Source organism: Rhinolophus sinicus, chromosome 11, assembly GCF_057876585.1.
Source record: "Rhinolophus sinicus isolate RSI-liver-muscle chromosome 11, RSI-T2T, whole genome shotgun sequence".
Taxonomy (NCBI): Eukaryota; Metazoa; Chordata; class Mammalia; order Chiroptera; family Rhinolophidae; genus Rhinolophus; species Rhinolophus sinicus.
In genome coordinates, this window is record NC_142511.1 from 1,759,021 (window position 1) to 1,770,888 (window position 11,868).

The following is an 11,868-nucleotide window of genomic DNA, read 5'->3' on the forward strand; positions in this document are numbered from 1 at the left end:
GTAGTAACAAGTTCATGTTCTTACCGGGCGAGCGTAGGTCAGCGTTCCCATCTTCCTGTAAGCTGTCAGGCCAGGCCTCTGCATTGCCGAGTAAGGTAAACCCCACTGACTAACAAGGGGCCCCTACACACAGGGCCATGTCTCGGGAGAGTAAGCCTGGGGAGGAGAGTTAGTCTTGTCTAAAACCAAGTTTGGTGAGGTGCCTGGGGGCCCTGGGGTGGGGTGGGGGTGTTAGAATGCCCTGAGAGACTTTCTGGGGGCCGGTGCACGATTCTCTGCCCTCGGCCCTGTGGTGCCCACACACTGTCACACAGCCCGAGCTTCTGAAACTCGAAATGTCCCAAAAGAGTGGCGCAGAGCGGGAATGAGATTAGAAAATTCTAGTTTCTGAGTCCTAGTTTCCTCGCCTGAGAAGTAGGAGGAGGCAGGCGTTCCCGTGGGCTTCGGGACCGTTACAGATCCATTGGCCAAAGGAGGGGGTGACAGGTACATCTGGTGCTTGACGGGCACCCAGGGACGCTTCCAGTTGGTTCGACTCCAGTACTTACCTGAGCAGCTGCTCTGTCCTCTGGTGGCTTGTGGCTGAATGACCTGTCACCTCACTGGGGACAAAAATCACAGCCCTTTCTGTGGCCTGCGGGCTTTGGCGTGACCTGCCGTCCCCCTCTGCCGCCCCACATGGCTGACTTCCCCACTCTGTTCCCGTGCTTCCTTCCTTCTCTTCCTCAGAGCCCCGGACAGGTTTCTGCTTCTGCCTCAATGGCCCCTGGTCCGTCTGGCTACTTGTCTATTTTCTGTCCACCTTTCAGCTGATGTTTCAGAAGCCCCAACCTCAGTGAGGCCCCTACTGTCCAGCACATGTCACCATCTAGAGTCTGCATTTGTCCTTCCGATGACGTAGCGAATGCCTATTTCCCACAAGACCATAATCTCCATGAGAGCAGACAGCGGACTTCTAAGAATGATGCTTTACCTACCACTGCTCACCCAGTGCATCTTCACGGGATTAAGAGTTAAATGGCAACCGCGAATAAGATTCTGAGTCTCACATGGATATTTAAATAAAGACGTGAAAGCTGCATGTGCTGACGTGTCAAAATGAAGGGTCCAAAAAGTCAGGGCTGCTGGAATTTAGGCGAGTGGGGGTGAAATGCCGGGAAGGAACCAGCAGAAGGGAGCTGGCTCTCACGTCGGGCGTGAACGCTGGCCTGGACCCCTGGAGAGGGAGGACAGTGCCCAGTAGAGGCGACCCCCACCCCTTCCCCTGGGCCCTGAGGGAGCACACTTCGTGTTGGGGTGGCTGCAGCAGGCAGACGCCCACATTTATCCCAGTGGGTTCCCTAAAAACAACACAGAACAGCATGCATGTCAATCATAGTTACTTGCGTGGGACGAGCCGTGACGTCTCCTGACTCCAACTGAGAGAAAAGTTCACTTCCTGGACGCGGCCGTCACCCTGGAGCCCGACGCTGCCTCAGCTCCATCTCTTGGTCTCCAGGTGCCCACAGCCCCGACGTGTAGCCACTCTGAACCATGGAGGTCACAGCCCCGGTACCGTATGTCTGCATACCCGGGATGGAGGTGGGTGTCAGTGCCGTGCCACGGTCACTCACTCCTCTGTGTGTCCCTTAGTAAAGTCTGTGATGTGCCGGGAACTGAGCCACTTTGGGATGTGAGCTGAGCTCCTCAGCACTGCTGTCTCGGGCACGTGGGGAGACGGCCATGGGACGGGACAAAGGCAATATGGCAGAGGGACAGCCAGAGACCTGGGGTCTTCAGGGGGAAGAGACATTGCCAGGGCGCTGGTGGCGGCAAGGGTACTTACACTCCATCTTGAAAAATATCCAGGGTGTGAGTGGCATGTCATTGGATGAGTGGAGTCTTCAAGGGGAAGGAGCAGGCGTGAAATGGGTGCTGTCGTGGGAATTCCTGAGTCGCCAGATACAGAGCATTGAGTTGGAGAGGAAGCAAGGTCAAGGGCACTGTAGGCCTGACTGGGACATTGAACCTCACCTTGAAGTCCGTGAGCAGCCACTGAAGGTTTAAACAGTGGGGAGACACAACCAGAATTACGTTTGAAAGACCACCCTGGTGGCAGCTCGAGATAGGACTGGACGTGTTTACCGTTATAAAATTCCCCAGGGAAATTGGGAATCTCCTGTCCCTACGGGGAGTTCCCAGTAGCATCGTTTCATCTCAGAGCATGTCGTGAAAAGTATTTACTGTAGAATGTGGGGAAAGTGTGTGCGTATCAGGGAAACATGGTTCTACCCTGATGGGAAGATGGTGGCACTAAGGTGTGGCCGACCAGGTGAGCTGATGTCTCCCCTGATCTGGTGGCTGTGTGTGTGTGCACGTGCGTGTGCCTGGGGGAGAGGGCAGGGGATGCATCCGTGTTGCTGTGTGTGTCTCCCTGGCCGGCCCCACTGGTGCCTGGGTGACTGGGGGCCTGGAGCACGCCCCTCCCCTCCCCCACCCATGCCGGAAGGTCCCCTGTGATGGCATCTGGCCCATATGCAGATTGAGCTCCACTCAGTGCTGACATCAGCTGGTTTGTGGCACCTCAGCGTATTTCTGGGTTGCAAATGAGAGTTTCTTAGTGCCAGGCTCGCTTGGGCTGTCACATCAGGTGATGAATTCTCTGCATCAACTGTGAGCTGCTAAGGTGAGCTCAGAGGGAGAGCGGGAAGGGCGAGGGTGGGGCCGTCGCTGCTGGGAGCTGCAGGCAGCGCTGGGTCCGCCACCATGGGGGCGAGGCCAGTGGCCCTGGTGGCAGGGCAGGGGCAGTCAGGGCTTCAGCTGCAGCTCTGTGCTCTTGCGTTTTGTCAGGAGAAACCCATCCACTGCAGCTCCGTGCTCGGCTCCCTCTGCCTCCTGGGAGAGGCGTGCTGGGCCTTCTCCCTTAGGTGGGGTTCTGGTAGAATTTGGTGTGTATCAGTCATGCGCCAAATGCATGAGGGCGGGATAGAGAGGAAATAGGCGTGTAAGGCCCCGAAACCATTTGTTCCCAAATGCCTTTCTTTAATCTGTGCTGTGACAGTCCAGATCTTTTCTCAGAAAGCGGCGGCATTTTGTCCTGACTTTCCGGTCTCTCAGCTTCCCATAGCGAGGCTCCGTGCTGAGCCCTGCCAGCTGGCTCACGCTTCTCCTGCTGGAATGAAATGTGAGGTCGGGCCTTCTTTCCCAGCCACAGAAGTGCCTGGAGAACTAGTGCTTTCCACAGGGATCGTTCAGAGATAGCCAGGGCACCTTGGCTCGGCAGATTTCTCCTTCCCACTCCTGAGCCCCTTGGTGTGGTTTCTGACGTTGGCATTTTGACCAGTGACTGTCTTTATAAAGAGTAGTTTGCCCCGGAGCATGGACAGAGCCGTGGGCTGCAGAGGTTAAATAAAAATGGTCTCTTCTCCCACCCTCTGTACATAGCGGTTAACAAGACTATCTCATGCTCCCAGAGATAAACACGCACGAGACGGGCTGTCCCCCTGAATGTCCCTGCAGTGGAGGAAGAGGGGAGGAAGGGGTAAGCGAGGTCAGCACCTCCCCAGGACGCACAGCCACTGACCGCCTTCCATGGAGGCCGAGCGTCGCTGCGGGAGCGCCTAGTGATAACGGGAAGCCCGGCGAGGCTGGCTGTGCTGCCGCTGCTGTCCTGGGGGGTGTTAGCAGCACCAGCGCAGACAGTGGTCCTGGTGGAAAGGGCCTCGGGGGACAGGGCCGGTGCTCCGTGTCAGACTCACTTCTTCTAAAAGTTCTGGCGTCCATCCGACTTGCAGCCCGCAGGCTGCAGGGTCCTGAACTTGGCAAGAAGTAGGGGCGTGGCTGGGCTGGCCTGGGGTAGGGTGACCAACGCCCCAGCTAGCCCGGGACTCCGGGGCTCACCGAATAGGGGCTTTCAGGGTTGACACCGGGCAAACTGGGACAGTTGGTCACCGCCTCCAAGGTGTGTGTGTTTATGGATGGAGAACGGAGTAAAGGAAAGGCAGCTACAGACGTTTGTTCTGTTTACTTCTTTTTAGTAGAAGGTTTACATGCCCTTCTTCACCGGGCCCCCCCTCCCCCGCCGGCACAATGGAAGCGTTGGTTTTGATATCTGAGTGATACTCCGCCTGCTGGCCGTCTGTGGGCTGGCTGTACCTTCTTGCATCTTGCACACTGGTCCGAAAAAGCAGAAGGTTTTCAGCAGACAGATTAAATGTCTCCTGTTTGAGTTATGTCAGCTCAGAGATGACTCAGATAGGAGTCTCGGCCGTCTTCTGGTCCCTGCAGACAGCCTTGCCAGGCCCCTCCGACTGGGACGCCACCAAGCTTGTTCTCTTAGCTGACGGCTGCGTTTGGCTACCCCTGGTTGTCCTTTGAAGGGAATCACAGCACAGCTAAGTGATGTCATCGTGGGGACCTCTGAGCCTCGTGGCGGGGCAGGAACATCACTGCCTTCACAGAGCCGCCTGCTCGTCCACCTGTCTCCTCTGCCCGCTCGATTCTAAGACACGTGGCTTCTTTCCCTCTTCAGCCAGCCCTTTCTACCTTGTGACATCCTACTTAAGGAACGTCTGTCAAGTTTTCAAAATCTTGTGCTCGGCAAACACACACACGTCTGTGTTTATTCCTTTATCTGGTTACCCACCTACCTGGGAAACATACACATATGAGCAAGATCGTTAGGACAGACAAAAGGCTGACAGTACTGGTCTCTCAGTAACGGGATTATGGGTGTCATACGTTTTGTTTTTTATCCTTTTCCTATTTTCTAAATATTATATTGCACATGTAATTGCAAGTATTAGGTTTGCAAATATTATATAAGCCCATCTTTTGTAATCAGAAGAGATAGATGATGTTAACGGATTTTCTTTGGGGAAAAACAAATATAACCGCCGTTCTCAATGAGCCTAAAATGGCGCCAGAACGCGCGTGTTCTTGGTGGGGAAGGGAGGCCATGGTGAGGTCCCCCCTGTGACCAGCCTGCATTAGGAAATCGAATTCATTCTGGTCTTGATTCTGATCCTACTACATTCTTGGCCCCCAAAAGACAGAAAAGCGAATTCTCCTGGATGGAGACTGTCTCACAAACCATGGGAGCCGTCCTCCAACAGAGAGGGCGAGGGGAGCGCGCCTGACCAGGTTAGGAGACGGGGGTCTGAACTTGAGGGCAGCTACTCACCGGTCCACAACGGAGGGGACGTGTTCTGCCCTCGTGGTGTCCACACCTGCCCTTTACTGGGGGTGGGAAAACCTGTCCTCATGCTGGCGGAACTGGTGAGAGCTGCTTTGAATCAAAAGCCTGACTTTCCTGGGAAAGTCGGAGCGCGGTTTGGGTGAGCCACTGAAAGGCAGGTGGATGGAAAGGGCAGAGAGAAAGCAGCCTGATTCAAAGGTTAGGGGCCTGCGTGTGTCTCGGCCATAGACTAGGAGCCTGCTCTCTCGTGAAAGAAACGTGACGGGACACTTGCCAGCCCCTGTTAGGTGCCAAGGATGCTCGTAATCCCGTGGGTGACGCTGGAGTAGTAGCCAAGGTCCCGCCCAGATGGCAATGGTCACACCTGCTCCGTGTCCCCCAAATGTTTCAGAGAATGAAATGAGAGTACAGTACAGCATGACCGACCAGGAATGTCTGAGACCTTTTCTGTTCAACCTTGACGTGTACAGAGGTGAGGTCAGTTACCTCTGAGGACCATACCAATTGGGAGGAAATGCGTTTGAGCACACTTGTGTTTCAGTGTGTTAAAATACATGAGCAGTCATGAGTCACATCTCATGAATTAAGCACGATAGCAAATCATTCCTCAACTACGTGAATGGTGGTCATTAAAACAGATCCTTTCAGGACAATCCCGTTGTTTGGATGCTTCTGGAATTAGAGTCTTAGGTGTGATCTACAAATGCAGATCAAACGTATAGCTTCCCGTCTCACCCCCTCTCGAGATGTCTTCACACGGACCAGTGCTGTGTGGTCTTGGCACGATTTTCTTATTCTCCCGAATCACTCTCTGTCCTTTTCAAGGCCCCCCTCAGAGGGCGCCTCCTCCATGAAGCCTCTCCTGATCTTCAACCACAGGGGGCGTTGCCTTTCCTGAACTTTCTATGATTAGGTTCTGCACATGTCTCACATGTGCTGTGGACAGAAACCATGTCTCATCCTCATTACCTCCCCGGAGCGTCTAGCGCAGAACCGTGCACAGAACCAGTACCCGGATTCCCATAATATATGGAAGAGCCAGAGCTGGAAAGGGCCTTAGGAAGTCTTGGGCAAGCTTTTTGTTTTCCTCAAGGGGAGCCCAAGGCCAGAGGGGCGCCGTGCTTGGCCAGAGTCACACATGGAACTCGGGACCCTGGCCCTGCAGGGCAGCTGCCGTCCCAGCAGAGCCCCCCTGTCATTGACAGAAGTGGGCGGTGTTGGCATTGTGTCCAGAGGTGCGCTGGGAGGATCGGACCTCATCTCAGGGGGGCGTGGGGGGGGGGCGTATGATCAACCCCAGTCATAGCTGCCCAGCTGACGAGGGTCCCCACGTGCCAGGTACTGTGACAGGCCCTCCACACACGTTCCTTACTGTCATTGTCACTGTCACAACAGCCCACGAGCGACCCAGAGGACTGACTTGTTTCCCTTTTTTCCTTCCAGGCTAATGGAGGTTGGCAGGATGCCACTACCCCTTCATCAGTGACCTCCCCTACAGAAGGCCCTGGCAGTGTTCACTCTGATACCTCCAACTGACCTCCCAGCAGTCGCATCCCGGCTGACCCTGCGCCCCGTCGGCCAGGGCCAGGAGGGAGGGTGTCTCCCCACGCTGACGCGGTCAGACGGAGGCCGAAGCAATCAGCAAACACAACGAGTCTCCTTCTCTTCTGTCCTTTGGGATGCTGTCTCCTCCAATCTGGACACTTCTTTATACTGTCTTCCCTTTTCTTTCTGGGTAGAAGCCCCCCTTCCCTGCCTCCAGCTGTCAGCCTGCTGTCCGCCGTCTTCCCCGCCCTTCCCCTCTGCCCTCACACCCTGGGTCCCTGTCCTCTGCAAATCACTGAAGGATATTTTCAACCATTAGAGGAATTTAAAGAGGAAAAAGATACAAAGAAAAAAATAAAAGTGTTTGTATGTTTTCATGCTGGTGGTTTGAGGAGCCACGTTTACCTCACTGGGTCCCTCTGTCAGCTGGCAGCCCTCCTATGTCTCCTGTCACTCTCGCTACCTCTGTAGGAGTTCGCCACCCGCCCTGCCCACCCCTCCTCCCGCCTCCTCCTGCTCTTCCCTCCCTGGGGACAACTCCCATCACAGCGCTTTCCTTCTCCTCCTTCCCAGCCCCAGGTGTTCCCTGGGGACTGCAGTGGCTGGGCTACTCAAGGCGGCTTCAGCCCCAACAGGTTGATCTCCAGGCAGGAAGTTGGCAGCGGGGGAGGCAGAATTCCTAGTGGCTTCTCGTCCTGCTGCTGACAGACCTTGGTTTCAGAGGTGCAGTCTTTAGAGACCACGCACCACCTAGAAAGCAAAGCCCGAACCTGCTCCACAATCAGGTGTGTTAGGCGTGGTGATGAGTGCGTCACGAAGGAGGAGCTGGGTCTTACCCTGAAACCCTTCAGCTAGACACACGCACGCACACACGTGCACACACGCACATGTCGGCACATGTACAGTCTCACGCATTCACTTCCCCAAGACCAGTCACATGCCACACACACCTACATTAGTAACCGCAGCCATTACGCCATAGGAGCCCAAGAGAGGGAATTAGCAACTCCAAGTGAAGGTCCCTGACACGGAGAAGCAGTCTGCACCTGGGGCGCCCAGGACCTGTAGGGCCCCAGCACCCACACGCCAGAACGACACCCACAGGACAGGCCCGGTTCCCAGTGTCCATTACTCCTGCTCCCACCGCCTCCGGAGCTCTCAGGGAGCCACGCACAGTACTTACGACGTCTGTAATGGATTTGGTTCTGTTTCGGTTTTGTTTTAGCAATAGGGACATTGCATTAATTACCTAACGTGTTTTATGGCACCACGTCTTGTTCTGGAGGAGAGAGCTGTATAAACATGGCTTGGGCAAGCTTTTCGCCCGCTTAATTTGAGGAGCTAAGTGATGAGGGAAAGGGGAGATAGTGTTCTTAGTGAAAGCATCATGGTGATTTTTGTCCGCTGGGAGTGTCTGAGGGAGAAGAGTGTGTCCTGGAAAGCTAGTCTCTAATGTCACCTGAGCTTACGTTCTTTGTAGCCAACCGTGCCAGCCGTAAAGATGGCGGCTGTGTCATTTGTTGAGTGGGAGGTGGTCACGTGCCTCATTCTGGTCATGTGTAAAATGGGGGTTATTATTACGCCTGGCTCACCAAGGGGATGGTGGGAGACGGAAGACATCAATGTCATCCACGTCCAATCTGTACATGTGAAGTGGGGAGTAGCGTCTCTGAGATAAACTGGTTCATGCCAGATGGGGACAATACATGGTTTTCCTAGTCTAACTTCTGATGTTATCACCATGGTGGCAAAGAAAAGGGCTCTTGTTGTTGCTTTTTGAGTTTGCTTGTTTGTTTTGGTCTGTTTGGTTTCTTAGAATAGAGACAAGCTCCCAAACTAGAAAGACCCGACCTGGTTCTCTTGGTTTGTACTTGAATCCAATATGTGGCCTTGTAAGTACTTACTCCCCTGCCACGTCGACTCTGTCTGAGAGGCTTCTGGGAAGGCATGAGACCCTGGAGGGGTGAGGATGGCCAGCTAACAAGGTCATGGAAACGCCACATGGTAATGAACAGAAAATGCTCCTGTGTGTTGGGGGAGGTTCCGTAGGAATCTGGAGGGTATGTGTATTTGAAGGAAATACAAAAAGTAAATATTTGGCCAGGTGGGATTCTGCCTGGATGACTGAAAGCGCTGAAAAGCCTGTGTCTGCCAATTTGGGCCACAAGCAGAACGGCTCCATACAGAGGGTGCCTAGGAGGCGCCATCATGTGACAGCTGTGTCGCCATGAGAACCAATGGAGAGCTCTGTCTCCGGGGCAGGGAGGTGCTGACGCACCCTCACAGGAATATGGTTGGCTCACATCCCCGCGACTTTGGGCGAAGTACAAAAGAGACACAAAGGGTTCCCCTGCAGACAGGAAGAAGGACTCCAGGTTTGGGTTGGTCGATTTGCATTGCAAGTTCGTAGAAAAGACCAGAGCACAGGCCGTCTCCTTCCCTGCAGTCGCTTGCACTGGTCATCATTGTCACGGCACCTTCGCCGCCCAGCACCTCACACAGCCCTCTTTGTCCCTGTCCCACATCTCCCTCCATGGCCACGGTCACGACCCAGGTGGCAGCCACGAGGTCTGTCCATGTTAAGCGAAGCGAGGGAGCCCTGGCCAAAGGGGGTGGGGAAGAATTTGCCTCTGGAAGTACAGCACCCTGGGAATTCACATTAGGACACCCCACAGACAGACACCAACCACGCCCTGGGACTCTGTTTCCTAATGGAAGTGGAAGCCCCCCCTTTCCCTGGCAGCAGATTTCCCCGGGAAATGATACCAGCCTTGGGTTTGCCCACCTTGTAACGCTTCATCGCATCCTTTCCATCCCCAAATCCTCCTCCCCCGGTGGGATTGACGCGTTCCTTTTGCCAAGTGACACCTTTTTGACATGACTTTTTATTTTGCTGTGGTGGTGGTTCTTTATTTGCTGGCTGCCTTCTCGCTCACCTTCCCCCTCCCCCCACTCTTTTCCTCCTGAGTTTGATTTTTCTGCCCAGAAAAACCTGACTTCGATACCAAAAAAGATAAAAACTACAGAAACTCAAATTTAAAAAAAACTTTAAAAAAATGACAAAAAAAAGTACTCAATGATTCTTTCAGCTTTATTAACATTTTCCATTGTTTCTTGCGACTTGTGTCTCGTTCTTTGTAGTACTGATGACGAACATTTGATAATGAATGTTCTTGTATATTCAGATAAAGAAAAAAAAAAACCAAAAAAGCGGTCTGAATTTAATAGTGTTTATAATAAAAATTTTAAAAATGACCCTCATAGCACGCAAAACAGGTTGGGGAATTGTCCCTTTTCTCTCTGTGACAACACGCATCATTCCTGCATTAGTTTTTAACACCGAACTACCTACATTCATCATTTCCCCCCATTTTTCTTCTATTTTCTTGCATTTGTGAATTAGTTCAAGAATGCTAGAAAAGTGTCGAGTTGTGCACATCCATCTCCTGTTTCACAATGTTTAAAAGTGACAGTAATTCATTTTGTAAACTAAAAAAAAAAAAAGGTTGGACTAGTAAGCATCATAGGTACCGCCTAACACATTCTTATGTTTATTAACTTTGAAACCCAGAAATAATTTCTTTTCTTTACTCCTGCTCTTTCAAATATAACAAAAAAGTTATGTTTTGTGTTATTTTTGGTTTGTTTATTGGGGGGAGGGGCTCTTTTTTTTTTTTTAATTTTCAGGATTATGACCTTGCTGTTTTATTCCTTAGATATGTATACAAGGTGATGTGAAAAGATGACACTTGTAGAGTAGCTGTTTCCTCTTGCTTCAGAATGTACTGACTTCAGAAACAAAGAGAAAGAAAGCCCAGGCTGAGGTCATGCGCTCACTGGCCTGCATTTCTGCTGTTGGCTCCCCTGCCACCTCTGAGAATAACAGTCAGCTCTTGGGTTCTCCTTTAGGCTCTTTGAAAATTCAAGGAATCCGTCCAGCAGACCTTTCATACTGGAGGGGAGGTTTTTGCTTTTGTTGATTGCGCATGTCACAGAGAAATGCTTTCTTTTCTTTCTTCCTGATGAGTAACAACATTCCAGGAGGCCCCTTCCAACTAGACAGGGTTTTTCTTCCAGAGAAGCCCCCAGGAGATCCTGGTGTGATGGGCGAAGCGTCCCGTGTCTGGAGAAAGTTGGTGAAAAACTGAGCCAGACTCGATGCCGTCATTTCAGTGCTGGGGGTGCAGTTTGGTTCCTCGACAGCACAGCTCTTTTTCGGCAACTGTTCAAAGCAAATCGTACAACTGGCTTGATTCAGAATGTATTGGAGTAGCTGGAGGAAAAAGGAAGCAATATTATCTGGAAGAAACTTTATTTTTAACATCTGCCATTCAACAAATGATTACGTGTTCAGAAGGCACCCAGAACCTAGGTGAGAGAAGTGGGAGAATTGAACTGTGCAGTGACCCGTTAGGAAAGCATTTCTACCCCAACAATTGGACTCTTGTTTTTAAGTCAGAGCAGATCAGTGACGGGCTTTTCACATCACCTTCGTGGTTTCACTCCCTAGCTCAAAGCTTGCTGGAACCCTTTATTTTTTGTAAACTTTACCCCTCTTTTGTTAAAATAAATAAAACATTCAATGTTTTCCCCTTTTCCTCCCTTCTTACCCCTTGTCTTTCCTTTGGCATTTTCAGTTTTCAGTTATTTTGAAGTGATTTCCTTTGGTTGTTGGTTTTATCCTCCCGTGCACTGCCCCCACCCCTGTTCTTATTCAGAGTATAAACCTGCAAAGCTCTGCTCTGTTTTGGTTTTGAAAGTTTAAGCTTTTCTGCTTCTGTGAGAGCACAGGCTTCTGTCCCTTTTGATTCCAAGTGAACTTTCGTGTTCTCTAATGATACTAACACGGTGTAGGTTTTACAGTCTCCTAATTTGTACTGGTAATGCATATTCCAAATAAATAGTTTCTTTTGTTGCAAAAAACGTGTTCGTATTTTGTGTACATTTTTTCTCTTCCACGCTGGCATGCGTCCTCGCCCACACGGGCTGGGTTAGTGTGCGTTATGGTTTAAGTTGTTGCCCTAATCATTTTAAAAGTCTGTGTACACTGGCAGTGGGACAAGTGACCTCATGGGCCACCTACCTCACGCAGGAAGGAAGAAAAGGGAGGGAGGGAGGGAGGCAGGATCGCTTATGGTCACACATTA

The 11,868-nt window shown here is 51.8% G+C and overlaps 1 protein-coding gene across 2 annotated transcripts in view; it reads left to right on the forward strand.

The window, feature by feature from the left end:
• The window catches only part of PBX1 (PBX homeobox 1), a 236,371-nt gene extending 224,727 nt beyond the window's left edge, over positions 1-11,644 (forward strand). For both annotated transcript variants that reach the window (XM_074322423.2, XM_074322425.2), the window contains one exon: positions 6,620-11,644. In XM_074322423.2, coding sequence (XP_074178524.1) covers positions 6,620-6,712 — 93 coding nt within the window. In that variant the 3' untranslated portion in view covers positions 6,713-11,644. The remainder of the gene's footprint in view (positions 1-6,619) is intronic.
• Positions 11,645-11,868: the final 224 nt, after the last annotated feature.